Raw genomic sequence first — 17,374 nt, forward strand, 5'->3', positions numbered from 1 at the left:
TTTTTTTGGAAGTCTTTCAATGGAAATATTTTCCTTAGCAATTGACTCTCAAATCTCTCCTCTAGTCAGAATAGATTCCAATAAGGAGACTGTAAATAGAGATGATGAAAATTCATCCAATCAGCAGGTGTTTCTTGAGCACCTCCTGTGCGTTCAGCATCACTGTAGGATCTCTGAATAAGTGTACACTAGAGAAATAGCACCTAATCATGAAGGTAGATTTTCCAGATCAGAAACAATCAGAAAAAAACCAAAAACCAAGCCGGAGTTCCCGTTGTGGCTCAGCGGTAATGAACTCGACTAGTGTCCATGAGGACTAGGGTTCAATCCTTGGCCTCACTCAGTGGGCTCAGTGGGTTAAGCTTCCACTGAGCTGTGATGCAGACAGCAGAGGCGGCTAGCCCGGGAACATCCATATGCCTCAGGAGAGGCCCTAAAAAAAAAAAAAAAAAATTAAAGAAAGGATCTACTTTTTTGGAACCTCAAAGGGCTTCTAAGGAAAGTTCAGGGCTTTCTAGGGTAGCTAGCTGGATATAGAAGATGAGTAAATTTTTCGCCTAGAAATACAGAGAATGGTGGTAGCCCGGAGAGCAACAGTTTTTCTCTAATTCCTAGCTCGATAGTACACTCGACATTGTAGACAGAAGATCCTAATCTCTACGTTTGCCAGTCCCACAAAGCACTTAATCAGGTGCTGGTCATCTACGGTACTGGAAAGCCAGCTTGAAAAGCCACTCTAGACGGCAGAATAATAAAAGCGTGAAAGAAAAGAAAGAAAAGCGTGAAGGAGCACAGACAAATCGATCACAGAGGCTGCAGCATCCCGGAGGCAGGCGCGCTCTACAAAGGAAAGGTGGGGCTTGTCTGAGAACTACAACTCCCAGAAGGCATCCAGCAGAGTACCAACGTTTCCGGCCAGAGCTCATTTCCGGTCTTTCGGGTGCTGACGCTCTCTTCCGGCCTTCGTGGCCCCCTGAAGGGTTTGTGGGGTGCGCACGGTGAGTCCTTTGATTCTGGGGGTGCCAAAGTTCGTGTCCACACAACACTCAGCGGCTGAGGGTTAGCTTTGGCAGGGCGGGGAGGGAATAGAGCACGCTGGCTGGAGGACGTGTAATCTTGGCAAGAGACGGAGGGGGGGCAGAACAGACTAAGCCCTCAGAGGGCCCCAGAAAGGGATGTGGAAGACGAGGACGAATGCGGTCCCGCGGGAAAAATGGACAGTAGGATACAGGGGCGTGAGGGAGGACCCCGCTAGCGCGCATTGGGATACCTGGGGTGCTGGTGGAGGAATAGCAGCCGGGGAAAGGCAACAGTCGTGAGGGATTCCTGTGTGAAGGAAAGCTAGAGGCTGCTACAGTTCCGAGATGGGCCGAAATGCGGCAGGCCAAGGAAACCTCTATTCTGGCCACATGGAGCTCTCTCAGAAGACCCCAGTAATTGGGGAGCACCCAGGACCCCTCGCAGTAATAGGTAGCAGATATGCCCTGGAGGTCTACAGATTTTCGAGGGCTGCAGGGTGGATTTGGTGGGAAGCTTGCGAATGGGACAGCTTTGGTAGCGTATACTCTGCTCTGTGAAAGTGGCCGCTGCTTTGATGAGCTCAAAAGATCTTTTGACGGACTTTGTAAGAAAGGACTGTCAGAAAGATTTTGGTGGTTTTACATGCTTGGATTGACTGCTCACTTGCTTTTTCCTCCAAAGATGAGGCTGCTGGCATTCGTGGTGTTGACTCTCTTTGCTGTCACTCAAGCAGAAGAAGGAGCCAGGCTTTTGGCCTCCAAATCACTGCTGAACAGATATGCTGTGGAGGGGCGAGACTTGACCTTACAGTACAACATCTACAATGTTGGCTCAAGGTAAGGAGGCCCTGAAGCTATAGGTTGGGCCCTTTTAAGCTTCTCAGGTATCTTGACTGGGAACAGGGATCAGTAATGATTTATCTTTGGGAGGACTCCAGCAACAGGTATAGTGTGTAAATGAATTCACTGCTGGATGACTTTTGGAGGAGGATATTCTTACCTAAGCTACAGGAAACCATCCTCCAATTTTGTGAGTTGCTAGAGTCTCATAGTGGAGAAGAAGAAAGAATTGTGTGAAATAGGGAGAGAAGGATGAAAAGGCAGAAAAGAGGAGTTCCCCATGTGGCTCAGCAGAAACGAATCTGACTAGGATCCATGAGGATGCAAGTTCAATCCCTGGCCTCGATCAGTGGGTTAAGGGATCTGGCGTTGCTGTGAGCTCAGGTTTAGGTTGCAGACTCAGCTCAGAGCCCTCATTCCTGTGGCTGTGGTGTGGGTGGTAGCTGTAGTTCCAATTCGACCCCTAGCCTGGGAACTTCTACATGCCGTGGGTGCAGCCCTAAAAAAGCAAAAAAAAAAAAAAAAAAAAAAAAAGAAAGAAAGAAAAAAAGGCAAAAAACACATGATCCTTTGTTACCTCAAAGGTTTCTTTCAGCTCCCTTCCTTCCTTTTTTTTTTTGATCTCTGCATACTTCTTTATTAGCAAAGAGACTAATTATTCAGACTAGAGATAGAGACTGCAGAGGAAAAATAACTTGATCCTGCAATTCTAGAACAAACTGCATAGTATGGGAGTCTTAAGTTTTCACAGAATAGGGGAAAAAAAGAGAAAAATCATTTAGAACAGTCTTTCCCAAAATTTCAGTCATGTTCTTGGGGGAGGGGGTTACAAGTTTTCTGTGGTAACATTTAAATCTAAACCAATTAATACACACTTGTTCAGGATGCCCTGGGAGACCGTCTTACATGGCAGAGGGTTACCGTATGATCGCCACGTCTGCTCTCATACCTCTGATTTCTGGGGCACCAAGTGAAGACCAGGTGTGCTTCACTTTTCATGTGGCATCTCTCATTGGGTGCTCAGACCCTTCACACCATTGTTAAACATTTCCTATGAGATCTGTGAGTTGTCGTGGTTCAGGACACTCGTTCATAGCAGGGATTCTCAGAGTAGGGTGGGGTGGGGATGGTAGCCAGGGAGACACATGAAGTGTGAAAAGGAACATTCAAACTACCTATTGATTTTGTAAAACCAATTCCATAAAGTCAACCTTGACAAAATTTTTGAGCAGTAGCAGAAAACCAACTATAGATTCACCCGAGGGGGGCTGTGGTAAACTTGGCTGGGAAATACTGGTGTAGAGGTAAAAGAGTCTCAGCACACGAGAACAGTTAGGAAGACCATGTGCCAAACGAATGTGTAAAGAACGTCTTTGAGATCAGTGATTAAGCCGTAACTTGTCATGGTCTTTTGGACCCAAAGGGCCAATCCACGAGAAACCCAAGACATCCATCAAACTTCTCAGATTTCTTTGGGGCAAGGTGATCCACTTTTAATACAGAGTCAGAAGAAGAAAAATATGGTTTTGCTCCCCCAAATCCACCCTCTCCCCGTTATTTGTGTTAACATGTTTTCAGAATTTTTTTTGCTTTTTAGGACTACACTCTCGGCATATGGAAGTTCCCAGGCTACAGGTTGAATTGGAGCTACCGTTGCCGGCCTACTCCATAGCCATAGCAATGCAAAATCCAAGCTGTGTCTGTGACCTACACCACAGCTCACGGCAACAACGCCGGATCCTTAACCCACTGAGAAAGGCCAAGGTTAGTTAACATGGATGCTAGTCAGGTTCGTTAACCACTGAGTCACGATGGGAACTCCTGTTTTAGAATTTTAAGCAAACAGTTGCTGCAGCTGGGGTAAGGTAGCCCCAGGTCCGTCCACCAGGAAGTGCTGTCATTTTGTGCATTGCCATCCAGCTCTCAAGGAGGTTACCAGCCTGGGGTCTGCTCTTCTGTAATTATTGCAGAGCTCCAGTTTGCTTCAGGCAAGTCAAGTGCTCCCCTCTCTTATGCATGCTTACTAGATTGGTGCATCCACCTACACATTCTTTACTAATAAAGACCAGAGGTACCATTCTGGCTCCCATGAGCTGTTGCAGATAATCTTGAATCTTGTTGCTGTCACCAGTGGCTATGATATGGACAAATTCCAAATGCCCTTGTTTGAAGGGCAGTAGGCTGAGGAGCTCCTGGGTCCTTCTGCAGTAGGGGCAGGTGGGCTTGAGGGACACCTCCACCTTCCCAGGCTGGATTTTGCCGTTCACAAATGCTTGAGCCATGCTGACAGGTGGCTGCCTCCCAGGGAGGAAACCTCAATTGCAGATATTGCTTGGGTGTAAAACCTCAGCTTCCTTTCTTTCATTAATATTCTTGTTGCCTTTCTTTTATTTTATTGCCTTTAATTTTCTCTTCCAGATGAATCTTGCTCCTCTTCCCCTCCTTATGTACACGTACACACACACACACACACACACACACACACACACACACGAGAAGAAATTGGAGACAAAATAGATTGGGGCTGGAATTCCCGCCATGGTGCAGTGGGATCAGTGGCATCTTGGGAGTGCTGGGATGCATGTTTGGTCCCCGGCTAGGCACAGTGAGTTAAGGATCTGGTGGGCTTAGGTTGAGACTGAAGCTTGTATCTGATCCCTGGCTCAAAAACTCCACATGCCTCAGGGCGACCAAAAAAGAAAAAGACAAAAAGAAAACAAGATAGATTTGGGTCCAGTCTTTCCTAGTTTTTTGTTTTTTGGGTTTTTTGTTGTTGTTTTTTAGGGCCTCACCATGGCATATGGAAGTTCCTGGGCTAGAGGTTGAATCAGAGCTGCAGCTGCTGGCCTACCCCACAGCCACAGCAACACCGGATTCCTGACTCACTGAGCGAGGCTTGGGATTGAACCCACATCTTCATGGTTACTAGTCAGATTCGTTTGTGCTATGCCACAATAGGAACTCCCTTTCCTAGGTATTCGAATATTTTAGCACTCAGAATCTAGGCCTTGACCTGGATTCTTTAGTGCAACAAATCCAAGTTAGTATGTGACTCATGTCTGTCTTTTGTAGTCCTAATTTTTTTTTTTTTTTTTTTGTCTTTTTGCTATTTCTTGGGCCGATCCCGTGGCATATGGAGGTTCCCAGGCTAGGGGTCTAATCGGAGCTGTAGCCCCCGGCCTATGCCAGAGCCACAGCAACGCGGGATCCGAGCCGCGTCTGCAACCTACACCACAGCTCACGGCAACGCTGGATCCTTAACCCACTGAGCAAGGGCAGGGATCGAACCCGCAGCCTCATGGTTCCTGGTCGGATTCGTTAACCACTGCGCCACGACGGGAACTCCGTAGTCCTAATTTTTTTAGTACAGTCAGGCAGATCTGATTGCTAATTGCTTTTTTTTTTTTTTTTTGCTGTGCCTGCAGCACGTGGAAGTTCCCAGGCCAGGGATTAAACCCTTGCCACTGCAGTAACCCAGGCCACTGTAGTGATAGTGTTGGATCCTTGACCCACTGTGCCACAAGAGAACTCCCTGATTGCTTTAATTTTATATCCATTACTTAACTGATCTTTTGTTTTTGTTTCCTCTGTTTTCTAGTGCTGCATTAGATGTGGAACTCTCTGATGATTCTTTCCCTCCAGAAGACTTTGGCATTGTCTCTGGAATGCTCAATGTCAAATGGGACCGGATTGCTCCGTATCCTCTTGACGCTGGGTGATGAAGGCTAGTGGGGGAGGGGGGCCAAAGCAGCAGGGTCACTTCAAGCGGTCTGGGTGTGCATGACCATTCTTGTCACCTCTTTGGATAAGATGGGTCAAGAGAAGAAGTTCTGTCGCGGGTCAGCGGTTAACAAACCCGACTAGCATCCATGAGGACTTGGGTTGATCCTTGGCCCCACTCAATGGGTTAAGGATCCGGCATTGCCGTGAGGTATGGTGTAGGTTGCAGACACGGCTTGGATCCTGTGTTGCTGTGGCTGTGGTGTAGGCCAGCAGCTGCAGCTCTGATTCAAACCCTAGCTTGGGAACTTCCCTATGCCGAGGGTACAGCCCTGGAAAAAAAAAAAAAGGGGGCAAGAGAGACTGGTGAGAATCATGCGCATGAAGTTCAGGTTATAAGGCCCTAAAACACACTATGTAGGGAAAGTGTAGATAGATATTTGTGGCTGGGTGAACATGTTGAAAGTGCTTTTAAGAGAAGTTCAGTGGGATGCTGGTAGGGAGGTCCTGGGTGACTTTCTAAAGACTTGTTTTTACTCAGTGAAACTCTTATTTGGATCTCCTGGTTATTTCCCCAGTGTTTTGAGTTAGATTATTTTTTTCCCTTGTGAATTAAAGTATATTTAGATTTTGCAGTGAGTGTAGGCATTCTTTTTGTATTTTTTGGTTTTGTTTTGCATTTTCAAGAATTTCCTTCAGGGAGTTCCTGTTGTGGTGCAGTGGTTAACGAATCCGACTAGGAACCATGAAGTTGCGGGTTTGATCCCTGGCTTTGCTCAGTGGGTTAAGGATCTGGCGTTGCCGTGAGCTGTGGTGTAGGTCGCAGCTGCGGCTCAGATCCTACGTTGCTGTGGCTGTGGCGTAGGCTGGCGGCTACAGCTCCGATTAGACCCCTAGCCTGGGAACCTCCATATGCTGCGGGAAGTGGCCCTAGAAAAGGCAAAAAAAAAAAAAAAAAAAGAACTTTCTTCAGTTATAATTATAATCAGTGAAAGATTTTCTGTGACTTTAAGTAACTAATTTTTCATCTATAACATACACTGCTTTGAAAGTTTACTTAAAAAACCACGTTACTGAGTATATTATGGACTCCCCAAAACTTGACTAAAAAGATAAGTTATCCCACACACTTTAGGCTTAGAAAAAAAGCCTGTGTTTATTATTTTGCAGAGTGTTGTAGATAGGAAATCACTGCATATGTTGACAGCTCTTTGTAAATGGTGCATTTAGTCCATAAGCTGAAAGTTTGTTAGCTTCATCTTTTTCCCTCCTTAACCCTTGGGCCAGTGCTAGCAATGTGTCCCACACCGTGGTCCTGCGCCCTCTCAAGGCTGGTTATTTCAACTTCACCTCAGCAACTATTACTTACCTGGCCCAGGAGGATGGGCCTGTTGTGGTGAGTTGCCCAAACCTTTAGCTGGATGAGGCTCAGCTTTGTCTTCCTTTGAAACTCTTGCAAAAAAATTCCAGAGTTGGTGCTAAATTCTGAGGAAGATAAAAAGGACCAGAAACTTGGGCTATTGTCCTTAGGAGAGAAGTTTGTTTCAAATTATAAAGTTTCAGAATCAAGCTATTAAAATGGATGGGAAGGAGTTTCCATTGTGGCTCAGCAGAAGTGAATCTGACTAGGATCCATAAGGATGCAGGTTCGATCTCTGGCCTCGCTCAGTGGGTCAAGGATACGGCATTGCCGTGAGCTGTAGTGTAGGTTGCAGACACGGCTCAGATCTGGTATTGCTGTGGCTGTGGTGTAGGCTGGCGGCTACAGCTCCAATTGGACCCCCCTAGCCTGGGAATCTCCATGTGCCACGAGTGTGGCCCTAAAAAGACCAAAAAAAAAAAGAGAGAGAGAGAGAAAGGGGGTACTGTAGGATCCCTTTCCTCTTCCTTCTGCTTTTAATCTAGATGGTGTCACATGCTACCCAGTTTTTTGCCATCCTTGTCCTTCCAATCCATCATCTGTGCCTCTGTCAGATAATTCTCAGTCTCCATTGTCTGTCTTTCCCTTGCTTAGAATGCTCCTGCGTATTGCATCAAGGCTGAGCATTTCTGTCTCTCCTTGCATAACTTCCAGTAGGCTCACTGTTTTCTGCTTCTCCCTTCCTCTCACTCTGTCCATTAGGACTCTCCGTCTTAATTAGGCCAAGCTCCTTCCTGTAGTGCCTCCCCATTTCTCAGTGCTCATTTTTTCCACTTTGCCTTTGTTTTCTTTCTTTCTTTCTTTCTTTCTTTTTTTTTTTTTTTTGTCTTTTTGTCTTTTCTAGGGCCACACCCTTGGCATATGGAGGTTCCCAGGCTAGGGGTCCAATCAGAGCTGTAACCACCAGTCTACACCAGAGCCACATCAACATGGAATCCGAGCCACGTCTGTGACCTACACCACAGCTCACGGCAACGCCGGATCCTTAACCCATTGAGAGAGGCCAGGGATGGAACCCGCAACCTCATGGTTCCTAGTTGGATTCGTTTCCACTGTGCCACGATGGAAACTCCTACCTTTGTTTTCTGTTTGAAGTATTCTCCCTCCTCCACTTCATTATCTGAAGTCTTCTCAAGACCCAGCTCTGAGCTGCATCTCCTTGTTTCTGTCTTTTGCTTTTATAATTCATATTGTTCTTTCTGCCCCATTTTTTCACTAAACATTCAATGACTACATCTGCATTTATTTGACTCTTATAGTTAGTCCATTGCCACTCAAACATTTAATGATTGACTGTCTTCAGTAGTTCTCTCTCTCTCTTTCTCTCTTTTGCCTGCATCCATGGCATTTGGAAGTTCTTAGACTAGGGATTGAACCTGCACCACAGCAGTTACCAGAGCCACAGCAGTGACAACACTGGATCCTTTAACTGCTAGGGCACCAGGAATTCCCATTAGTTCTCTTTCTTATGTCTAGGTCTTTCCCTCATCTCCACCTCCCAATTTAATTCTAAGTTCCTTGAAGCAAGGAACTTAGATTTCTTTCTCTTTCCCATATGGAGTAGAAACTCAGTGGTGAACAATCTTGTTTGATTGATGTAAAGCTTAGCACACCGTTACTGAGTCCCTGCGGTGTGCTAGACTCTAGGGAATACCAAGGACATCAAGACACTCTCCTAGCCTCCCAAAAGCTTAGGTCATGAATTTATAAATACAAATAGGCTCTAGGCTACTTAGTGAGTGCATAGTAGGCAAGGGTCTTAACAGAGTCAACCATAGAACTAGAAGAAATCCAAGAGTCTTTAGAGTTCTCTTTTGGCTCAGTATGGGTTAAAGATCTGGTGTTGTCACTGCAGTGGCTCGGGTCACTGCTGTGGCATGGCTTCAGTCTCTGGCCCAAGAACTTCCACAAGCTGTAGGTGTGTCCACAAAAAAAGAAAAAAAAAGAAATCCAAGAACATTCAGTGTACTCTCTGAATTACCTTTTTTTTTTCAATGTTTCTATATTTTTATTTTTTATTTTTATTATTCTTTTCTTTTTTTGGCTACATCCGCAACATATGGATGCTTCTGGGCCAGAGAGCAAATCTGAGCCACAACTGTTCCAATGCTGGACCCTGTGGGGATTGAACCTGCACCACCGCAAAGACAATACTGGGTCCTCAACTCACCATGCCTCAGCAGAAACTCCTGTGTATATATATATATATATATTTTTTTTTTTAAGTGAAAAAAATAATGATTTCTTAAGTTTAGTTTCTCTTTATTTACACACACATTTATATTTTTTTATATCTTTTCTACTCTAAGTTATTACAAGATATTTAGTATAGTTCCCTGTGCTACACAGTAGGTCGTTGTTGTTATCTTTTTTTAAATAAACCACATGAAACCATATTCTTGTAAACCTGGTTATGTTTTCACATCTTTCATGTCTGCTTTTAGAACCACCTCTAGGACTCTTTTGTTCCACCTGGCCCTTGATGGGTTAAAAGACACAAAATAAAGCCTCAGCTCCCACTTTGGAGCAAAGTTGTTTGGAGGGTGCTCCAAACTGTTGGCCTCCTCTCTAAGGCAAAGGAATGTGGGCCGGCCTCAGCCCCTCCTCTAGTAATGTACATTTGGGTAGGGCTTTCTACTTTTCAGAATCCTTTTCATAATTTCATTTGCACCTCATGTCAGCTTGTGAGGTATGGAAGTGTTTCCCCTTGCGCAACTCCTTCCAGAGTCTGGGGCTAAGATCAAAGAATTTGGCTTTAATTTCAGCTGCACACCTGGCCTATTTTTTTTTTTTTTTTTTTTTAGTAAATGCTCATCATGTGTGTCTCATCTCCTGGCTCCTAACTTACTCCTCTTTACAACACACTAAGAATCACTCAACTCTATTTGAAAAACTCTTCCTCATTTTGATGCTTTCTTGGGCCTTTGGAAAATAAGAATCTCATGCTTAGAACTGTGGTAGATTGGCTCCTCGGTGCTGCCCTTCCCCAGATGAGAAAGTGTTGGAAACTTGCCTTAATGCCCTTCTTTTCTTCTTTTCAGATTGGCTTCACCAGTGCACCTGGACAGGGGGGAATCCTGGCTCAGCGGGAGTTTGATAGGAGATTCTCCCCCCATTTTGTAAGCTTTACAGTCTTCTCTCTTGGCATTCCCCTGGGAGGAGAACACCCTTTTTGGTTCTGGGCTCTCTTGGCCTCCTTAGAAGATAGGTCTAGTTGATAGGTTCTCATCATATCTGTTTTTTGGTGTCTGATACAGCCAGCCATCAAATACCCTGATATAACCATGATTAGAGATGTGGGGCAAGTCACAATTGCCAGAACCAAAAAAACTGCCCTTTTTTCCTACTTAGCCTTGAGTAGGGCCCCACCTTAGAGTCCTGGGTCTGATTCGAGGATTAAAAGGATATCTGCTTAGATTCAAAGAGTCATAGAGGGAGTTCCCGTGGTGGCGCAGTGGTTAACGAATCCGACTAGGAACCATGAGGTTGCGGGTTCGGTCCCTGCCCTTGCTCAGTGGGTTGACGATCCGGAGCTGTGGTGTAGGTTGCAGACGCGGCTCGGATCCCGCGTTGCTGTGGCTCTGGCGTAGGCCGGTGGCTACAGCTCCGATTCAACCCCTAGCCTGGGAACCTCCATATGCCGCGGGAGCGGCCCAAGAAATAGCAACAACAACAACAACAAAAGACAAAAAGACAAAAAAGACAAAAAAAAAAAAAAAAAAAAAAAAAAAACAAAGAGTCATAGAGCATCGAGAAGGTTAAAATAGGAAGTTTGTTGTAATCTAATCTAGGAGAGAATTTTTTTTGAAGGTTTGCCTAAAGTAATGAATGAGGAGATTCATTTCTTCATTCACTCAGTGAGTAATTACAAGGTTCCTAATTACATGCTCAGTTCTGTGCTTTGCTTTGAAAAAACAGTGGTGAGCAAGACACAGCCCCTTCCATTACAGATCTTATGTATGGGCTTATAGAGGACTCAGCACAAGTCAGTGGGGTGGGCAAAATGCTGGAGGAGCTGCAGCAGGAACATCTAACCTGGTCATTGAGAGTCAGGGAGGATTTTCTGGAGGAGGGAAGTTTAGATAAAGAGGAGGTAAGGAAGGGTAGGCGATCTGGGAAGAGGGAGTATCTCAGAAGAGAGAGTGTGGTGCCATCCAGGAAGGGCAGGTGGTTTAGTGAGGCCAGAGAGCAGAATGTGAGGCAAGAGGGATGGAAGAGGGGCTGGTGGTGTGGGCAGGGTTAGGTCACAGGAGGGTTGACTGTCAGGGCAAGACCTGGGCATCTCCCTCTTCAAAGGTTGTTTGGAAGAGAGAAACTTCTCTTCCAGATTTGTTGGGTCAGGTGAGGCCTTTGGTTTCATAGCTTGGAAGATCTCTTGGTCTTTAGAGAGTTGTTTTTGTGTCTGGACTGGCCAGAGAGGAACCTTCTTGCCAAGGTTCTGGTCAAAATTTGGGCTGGACTGCCCCCTCTCTCACTGGACCCCTTCCGTCCTGGTCCCTTCCTTGTGCCCTAATCCAGACCTCTAAGCAAGGCCTTTGTTGTCTTCCACAGCTGGACTGGGCAGCCTTCGGAGTCATGACCCTCCCTTCCATCGGCATCCCCCTGCTGTTGTGGTACTCCAGCAAGAGGAAATATGACACCCCCAAAACCAAGAAGAACTGAGTGGGGCTTCCGCAGCCCTCCCGTCCCAAGAAATCCAGGTGCTTTCCAGACTCCAAAGGGTATCTCAAATGCAACCTGTTCTCCCTTAGTCCTTGGCCACCTTCTCCTGGATTCTGCCCTGCTCCCAGCCAGAGTGAAGGCCCAGGCCTAGGAGTCTATGAGAGCCTCCTTGGTTCCATCGTGAAGCCCCACAAACAGGAATGCTATCGGCAACAGCCTTGAGCCTAGAGGTCCTGCGGTGCACCACTGACTGAGGTGCTGTGGGGTATGTTGCTGGTGATATGAACTCTCAGAGGTCCAGGAGGGGGCGCTTCTGAGCCTGCCTGACACCACCGCATCCCCCCATCCTCCTCTTTCAGAAAAGAGTGGAAGATCAGATGAAAGCTGTGGGGGCTCTTGGAGGTTACCCAGTGTCTCTGCTGGCTTAGGGAAGCTCTTACCAAACGGGGTTTTCTAATAAAAACAAATGCCACCCTGAGTTGTCCATTTTCCCCTCACCTGAGTGAGCTCCGACTGCTATTGGTACTCAGGCCCTGAGTGCCCAGGCTTCTGGGCAAGAGAGCTGAATTCCTGCCTCCTTGCTCTAGGGATTGTGTGTCCTGTTCCTACAGGGATATCCCTCTGCCCCACTCTGTTTGAACACCTTGGCTTCCGTCAGGTATTTCCCTCTCTGTTCTAACGAGTTACCGCACATTCTCCTGAACCCTTGTTGCCTGTGAGCCCCTCTCCCCAGTAGAGGAGAGAGGCTGGGGAGAGAGAGCCTGTGTTTCTTCTCGTGCCCCAGGAGGCCACGGGGTTGATTTGTACACTCACAGTTCTTTTTTTTTAGGGCTGCACCGGCAGCATACAGAGGTTCCCAGGCTAGGGGTAGAGTCAGAGTTGTAGCTGCCGACCTACACTACGGCCACAGCAGTGGCGGATCATTAACCCACTGAGCGAGGCCAGGGATCGAACCTGCGTCCTCATGGATGCCAGTCGGATTCGTCTCCGCTGAGCCACGACAGGAACTCCACTCACAGTTCTTGAAAAGCTGTCTCTTATGCTTGATTCCAGCTCTTCTATTTAGGAACTAGCTTTTCTTAAGCTTGAATTTATTTTCTTTCTTTTTTTTTTTTTTAAACTAATGCCTTTATTTTTATTTATTTATTTATTTATTTGTCTTTTTGCCATTTCTTGGGCCGTTCCTGCGGCATATGGGATGTTCCCAGGCTAGGGGTCGAATCGGAGCTGTAGCTGCCACCCTACACCAGAGCCACAGCAACGCGGGATCCAAGCCTCATCTGCAACCTACACCACAGCTCACAGCAATGCTGGATCGTTAACCCACTGAGCAAGGGCAGGGATCAAACCCGCAACCTCATGCTTCCTAGTCGGATTCGTTAACCACTGCGCCACGACGGGAACTCCCTTGAATTTATTTTCACTGCCTCCACTTTGCACTCAGGCCGGGCAGAAGTGCCCGATCCCCTGAGTTGTTACCTAAGTATGGCCTATGGAAAGGCAGTGGATTTTGCTGCAGCAGCAGTGGGGAGAAGCCACTCTGAGCTGACTCTGTCCAACCCAGGAATGCCGTGGTCCGAGAACAGCCTCCCAGGCAGGAGAGAAACGCAACAAACACCCGCTTTGTTCCTGCCACCAAGTTTCCCAGCTTAGATTCTGTTGGGGGGTTGGGAGGGGGGGAGTGCTGCCCAACCAGTTTAACCTTTCCTTCGCCCAGCAGTCGGAACCTCTGGGCCCCAAGAAGGATGAAAAGGACATGGAGACAACGGGAGGCCCCAAATGGAGTAGCCCTCCACCAGCTTACATCCCTCTTGCAGGGCCTGCGGCTTGGACACCTCAGGACTGGCCAGGTCAGAAGGCAAGGAGGACAGATTGGCTTTTGTCCAGTGTGTTCCCAGTGGACCTGGGACTTAACTCAGGGGAGTGGGGGAGAAGATAGTGGCTTAGAAGCTTGGGGTTGAGAAGTGTAGGGAAGGGAAGGGGAGCTAGTTTGATACGTACCATCCTCTTCTCTAGGACTATGGAATGTTAGTCTTCGCAGGAGGGAACACCCTATCTGCCATCTGTGTAGTGGCACTGCAAACAGAGTGAGGAATCAAGTTATAGGAGGAGGAGTTCTGGTTTAGAGGTAGGATAAACTTGATAACTCTGGAAGGTAATAGAAGAGCTGTCTTGCTCAGTCTGAGTTCTGGGAGGTCTTCCTGTTCCGAAAGCTGGTACAGTCTTTTCCTTGCAGAACTCAGCACTTTGTGTCCTGGCCCTTGTTACAGAGGAGACTAGGCGGTGAACCCAGCCAGGTATGAGCCAGATGACAAGAGAAGCATCGTGAAGGTAGTGTCACAGGCACCTTGAAAAAAGGCCCAAACCAGATACTTCCTCTTTCGAGAGATCAAATTCCTTGGAGTCAGGGTGGAATTTGAGCCTCCTTTAAGTAGTGGCATTGAAGAGTATAAGAGCCTCTAGAGGGAGTTCCTGTCGTGGCGCAGTGGTTAACGAATCCGACTAGGAACCATGAGGTTGCGGGTTCGGTCCCTGCCCTTGCTCAGTGGGTTAACGAACGATCCGGCGTTGCTATGAGCTGTGGTGTAGGTTGCAGACGCGGCTCGGATCCCGCGTTGCTGTGGCTCTGGCGTAGGCCGGTGGCTACAGCTCCGATTCAACCCCTAGCCTGGGAACCTCCATATGCCGCGGGAGCGGCCCAAGAAATAGCAACAACAACAACAAAAAGACAAAAAAAAAAAAAAAGAGCCTCTAGAATCTATAGATGACAAAACTTACTTAGCTGGAGTAGTTGCTTTTCGCATCGAGCCCTCTTCTCGAGGTAATTTACTGGAAGATGCGTAGCAGGCAGTACTTCATGCTGATGGAAATTACCTGAGGGAGATGGGAACCCTTCAGATTTGGTGCAGGTTTGCAAGGGAGAGGGAAAGTAAGCTCTGACCCCACATCCTTCCTGGAGGTTGGGTATCCAAGCTGAGGGCTTCCTCCCTAAAAGGCAATAGAGATAGTAAGCCAGCTGTCTGTGTGTTCCACATCTCTCCACCCCCTGGAAACCAGCCTTTTCTCCCTCCCACATCCTAACTTAGCTGGCACCTGCTCACCCACACCCAGCGCTGGTACCAGGAGGAGCCAGGGGCCCAGCTTACCAGCCTCTTCACAACCTAGGCTTTGGGACTTTACCTGAAGCAAGTCAATGTGAAATGGCTGTAAGAATTTCTAAGGAGTTCCTGTGTCATAGCTCAGCAGAAACGAACCTGACTAGTATCCGTGAGGATGTGGGTTTGATCCCTGGCCTCGCTGAATGGGTTAAGGATCCAGCATTGCCATGAGCTGTGGTGTAGGTGGCAGACACGACTCGGATCTGGCATTGCTGTGGCTGTGGCTGTGGTGTAGGCCAGTGGCCACAGCTCTGATTCGATCCCTACCCTGGGAACTTCTCTGTGCCATGGGTGTGGCCCTAAAAAGCAAAAAAAAAAAAAATTCCAAGCAGCTGGGGGTAATGAAGCGGTTTGGTGATAGGATGGGAGGTTGTCAGTGCTTGATCCCTTGAGAAAGTGGCTCAGGGTGGTAGAAGCAGCACTGACCACAGAGGGACAGAGGCGGCAATGCTGGTTCCCAGCCCCACCTTAGCCACTTGCTGGCTGGCTGACTTCAGGTAAATCTCTCCCCCTCTCGGAGCCTGTGTCCTCACCTGGACAGTCACAGGATTGTTTCATTAAAGGATTTTCAAGGACTGTACACAGGTAAAACAAGGCAGCTGTTATCTCCCCTGTATTCTTGCAAAGCGAGAACCGTTGTCATTCATGTGGTTTGGGGCCCAGCTAGGTAGGAAAAGACACACAGTTTCCATATCAGGCAGCAACTGCCCTCTTCCTCTTATCCAGAGGAACAGAGCAAGGATGGACGGTGGATCGCCTAACTTAACTCATTTAAGGCAGAGTGTGGAGTGGCTTATCCAAGGTCACAGCAAGTGGCTGCTAGCAGATTTATTGAATAACTATTATGGGCCCAGCATTTGTTTTCAACTATTTGTACATCTCTCATTTCATATCCCCATTTTCCAGATGAGGCTAACAGGTAACTTCTCCAAGGCCTCTTAACTATTAAGTGCGCAGAGGTGGTCGAGGTCTGCCAATTCCAGCATGTCCTTTCCAATAGACCACAGGGCCCATCAGGGAGGAGGCTCCCCAGTACCTCGGGAAATCCAATGTCTGCCTCGCCGTCCTCTGCCTCAGGGAAGCGGCGAGGGTGAGTCAGCGCCCCCAGAAGCAGTTATCAGGGAAGGAGGTGGAGAGCTGGGCAGATATCCTGTGCCTGGTATCCACAACAAGCCGGGAGTCAGAGCTGTGTGTGTGCCGAGCTGCCCAGTCACCCTGTTCTGTTGGCTGAAGGAGGGCCCTTTGCAGATGTTGCCCTTGTCATGGCTCCTCCCTGTACTTTCATCACAGAAAGTCCAGACTTTCCTCCTCCTCCTCCTGTAACCTGCCTCTTAAAGGGAACAGACAAACAGTTTTGAAAACAAATTTGCAAGAGAACAAAGGACCTCCCTGACCCCAATAGGACCTTGCTGTTAAGTAGGTTTCCAGCCCTGGGCCTTTCTCTGAGATGTCCTCTTTTCCCCCTTATCCACCCCCCCTCCCCATTTCTCCTGGAGGGAGGGTGGTTTCCTGGGATGTCAATTCCCATATACCCTCCCTTTCAGGTGACCCCAGCTGGGTTTCCTGTATCTGTTTCCACATGTGCCTGAATCTGGTGGCCATCCTTTGTTTAGGGAATGCCGAGGACAGGGGACCCAGGAATCCTCGGGAACCAGCACTGGCACTCAAGGGGTTAAAGGCCTGGGCACAGCCCCAGCACCATCTAGGGTGTTTGAAGTAGGGCGGGGAAGGGAAGGGCTAGAGTCTTAGAAGAGGCAGCTGGTCTGGACTGGAATGAGTCCCCTCTGTCTCCTATGCAAACTTCTGGACCATGAGCAAGTCCCTTAAAAGGACCAAGAAAGAAGCACCCCCATTAAGGTACTGGACTGGATTTCTTAGAGGGGCTTCCTGAAACAGGACTTCTTCCTATACTGAAGTCACCGTCCGAGAGCAGGAACAGTTCTCCCATCTTTGGGATACCTCCCAAGTCTGGTGAGTTTCCCTCTTCCCTTTCCTTGAGTCCTGATGTCATGAATGGGCACTCCCCAGAGGCAGGGATCAGGAGCCCCTCAGCACCCCCAGGAATTGGCAGAACAATTTTCCACTTCAGCATTTAGCTCCCATTTGAAAAGAGGGCGCATTGTGTTTGTGTGTGTGCACACACATGCACAAGTGTGCAAATAGGAAATCACCATAATGACCAACAATTAACGCTTACCACTTGTGTGACAAGAGATGCCAAAGCCTTTATATCCATTCGTAATCCTCACACTCCTCCGGGGTTGACATTTCATAACCCCAGTATTAAAGATGAAGTTTAGGAGTTTCCTTAGTGGCTTAGAGGAAATGAATGTGACTAGCATCCATGAGAATGCAGGTCTGATCCCTGGCCTTGCTCAGTGGGTTAAGGACCCAGTACTGCTGTGAGCTGTGGTATAGGTCACAGATGTGGCTCAGATCTGGTGTTACTGTGGCTGTGGTGTAGGCTGGTGGCTGCAGCTCCAATTCACCCCCTACCCTGGAAACCTTCATATGCTGCAGGTGTGGCCCTAAAAAGAAAAAAGATTAGGGGTGCC

At 47.7% G+C, this 17,374-nt stretch overlaps 2 protein-coding genes, 1 long non-coding RNA gene and 1 pseudogene across 6 annotated transcripts in view; 2 read left to right on the forward strand and 2 right to left on the reverse strand.

The window, feature by feature from the left end:
- On the forward strand, positions 899 to 12,139 carry SSR2 (signal sequence receptor subunit 2). 2 transcript variants are annotated; one of them, XM_001928470.5, is made up of 6 exons: positions 899 to 998; positions 1,702 to 1,856; positions 5,458 to 5,556; positions 6,867 to 6,975; positions 10,041 to 10,118; positions 11,551 to 12,139. In XM_001928470.5, the coding sequence occupies exons 2-6, from the start codon at positions 1,702 to 1,704 to the stop codon at positions 11,659 to 11,661; spliced, it is 552 nt and encodes a 183-aa protein (XP_001928505.1). In that variant the 5' UTR covers positions 899 to 998; the 3' UTR covers positions 11,662 to 12,139. The 2 variants fall into 2 exon arrangements, with proteins under 2 accessions (XP_001928505.1, XP_005663354.1); XM_005663297.2 differs by lacking the exon at positions 899 to 998 and adding an exon at positions 1,002 to 1,059.
- LOC100519480 lies at positions 3,600 to 4,509 on the reverse strand (annotated as a pseudogene).
- On the reverse strand, positions 6,967 to 16,432 carry LOC106510133. The gene is made up of 4 exons (XR_001308351.2): positions 15,856 to 16,432; positions 14,440 to 14,649; positions 13,663 to 13,737; positions 6,967 to 7,064 (listed from the first exon to the last, which is right to left on the reverse strand). It is a non-coding gene; the product is annotated as an uncharacterized LOC106510133 (long non-coding RNA).
- Positions 16,566 to 17,374, forward strand: part of ARHGEF2 (Rho/Rac guanine nucleotide exchange factor 2) — a 55,816-nt gene continuing 55,007 nt past the window's right edge. For 2 of the 3 annotated variants that reach the window (XM_013996963.2, XM_021088470.1), the window contains exon 1: positions 16,651 to 16,790. The gene's annotated coding sequence lies outside the window, so the exon portion shown is untranslated. Of the gene's footprint in view, positions 16,791 to 17,374 lie in introns of all 3 variants that reach the window. The other variant, XM_005663277.3, reaches the window with a different exon arrangement.

This window comes from Sus scrofa, chromosome 4 (assembly GCF_000003025.6).
Source record: "Sus scrofa isolate TJ Tabasco breed Duroc chromosome 4, Sscrofa11.1, whole genome shotgun sequence".
Classification (NCBI taxonomy): domain Eukaryota; kingdom Metazoa; phylum Chordata; class Mammalia; order Artiodactyla; family Suidae; genus Sus; species Sus scrofa.

What these genes read in the sequence shown, in the direction of transcription:
- SSR2 (XM_001928470.5), top strand. Translation starts at nt 1,702, where the DNA reads ATGAGGCTGCTGGCATTCGTGGTGTTGACTCTCTTTGCTGTCACTCAA. An exon ending in AAATGGGACCGGATTGCTCC is followed by an intron (nt 5,557 to 6,866) that starts GTATCCTCTTGA and finishes CCCTTGGGCCAG; the next exon opens with TGCTAGCAATGTGTCCCACA. An exon ending in GGAGATTCTCCCCCCATTTT is followed by an intron (nt 10,119 to 11,550) that starts GTAAGCTTTACA and finishes TGTCTTCCACAG; the next exon opens with CTGGACTGGGCAGCCTTCGG.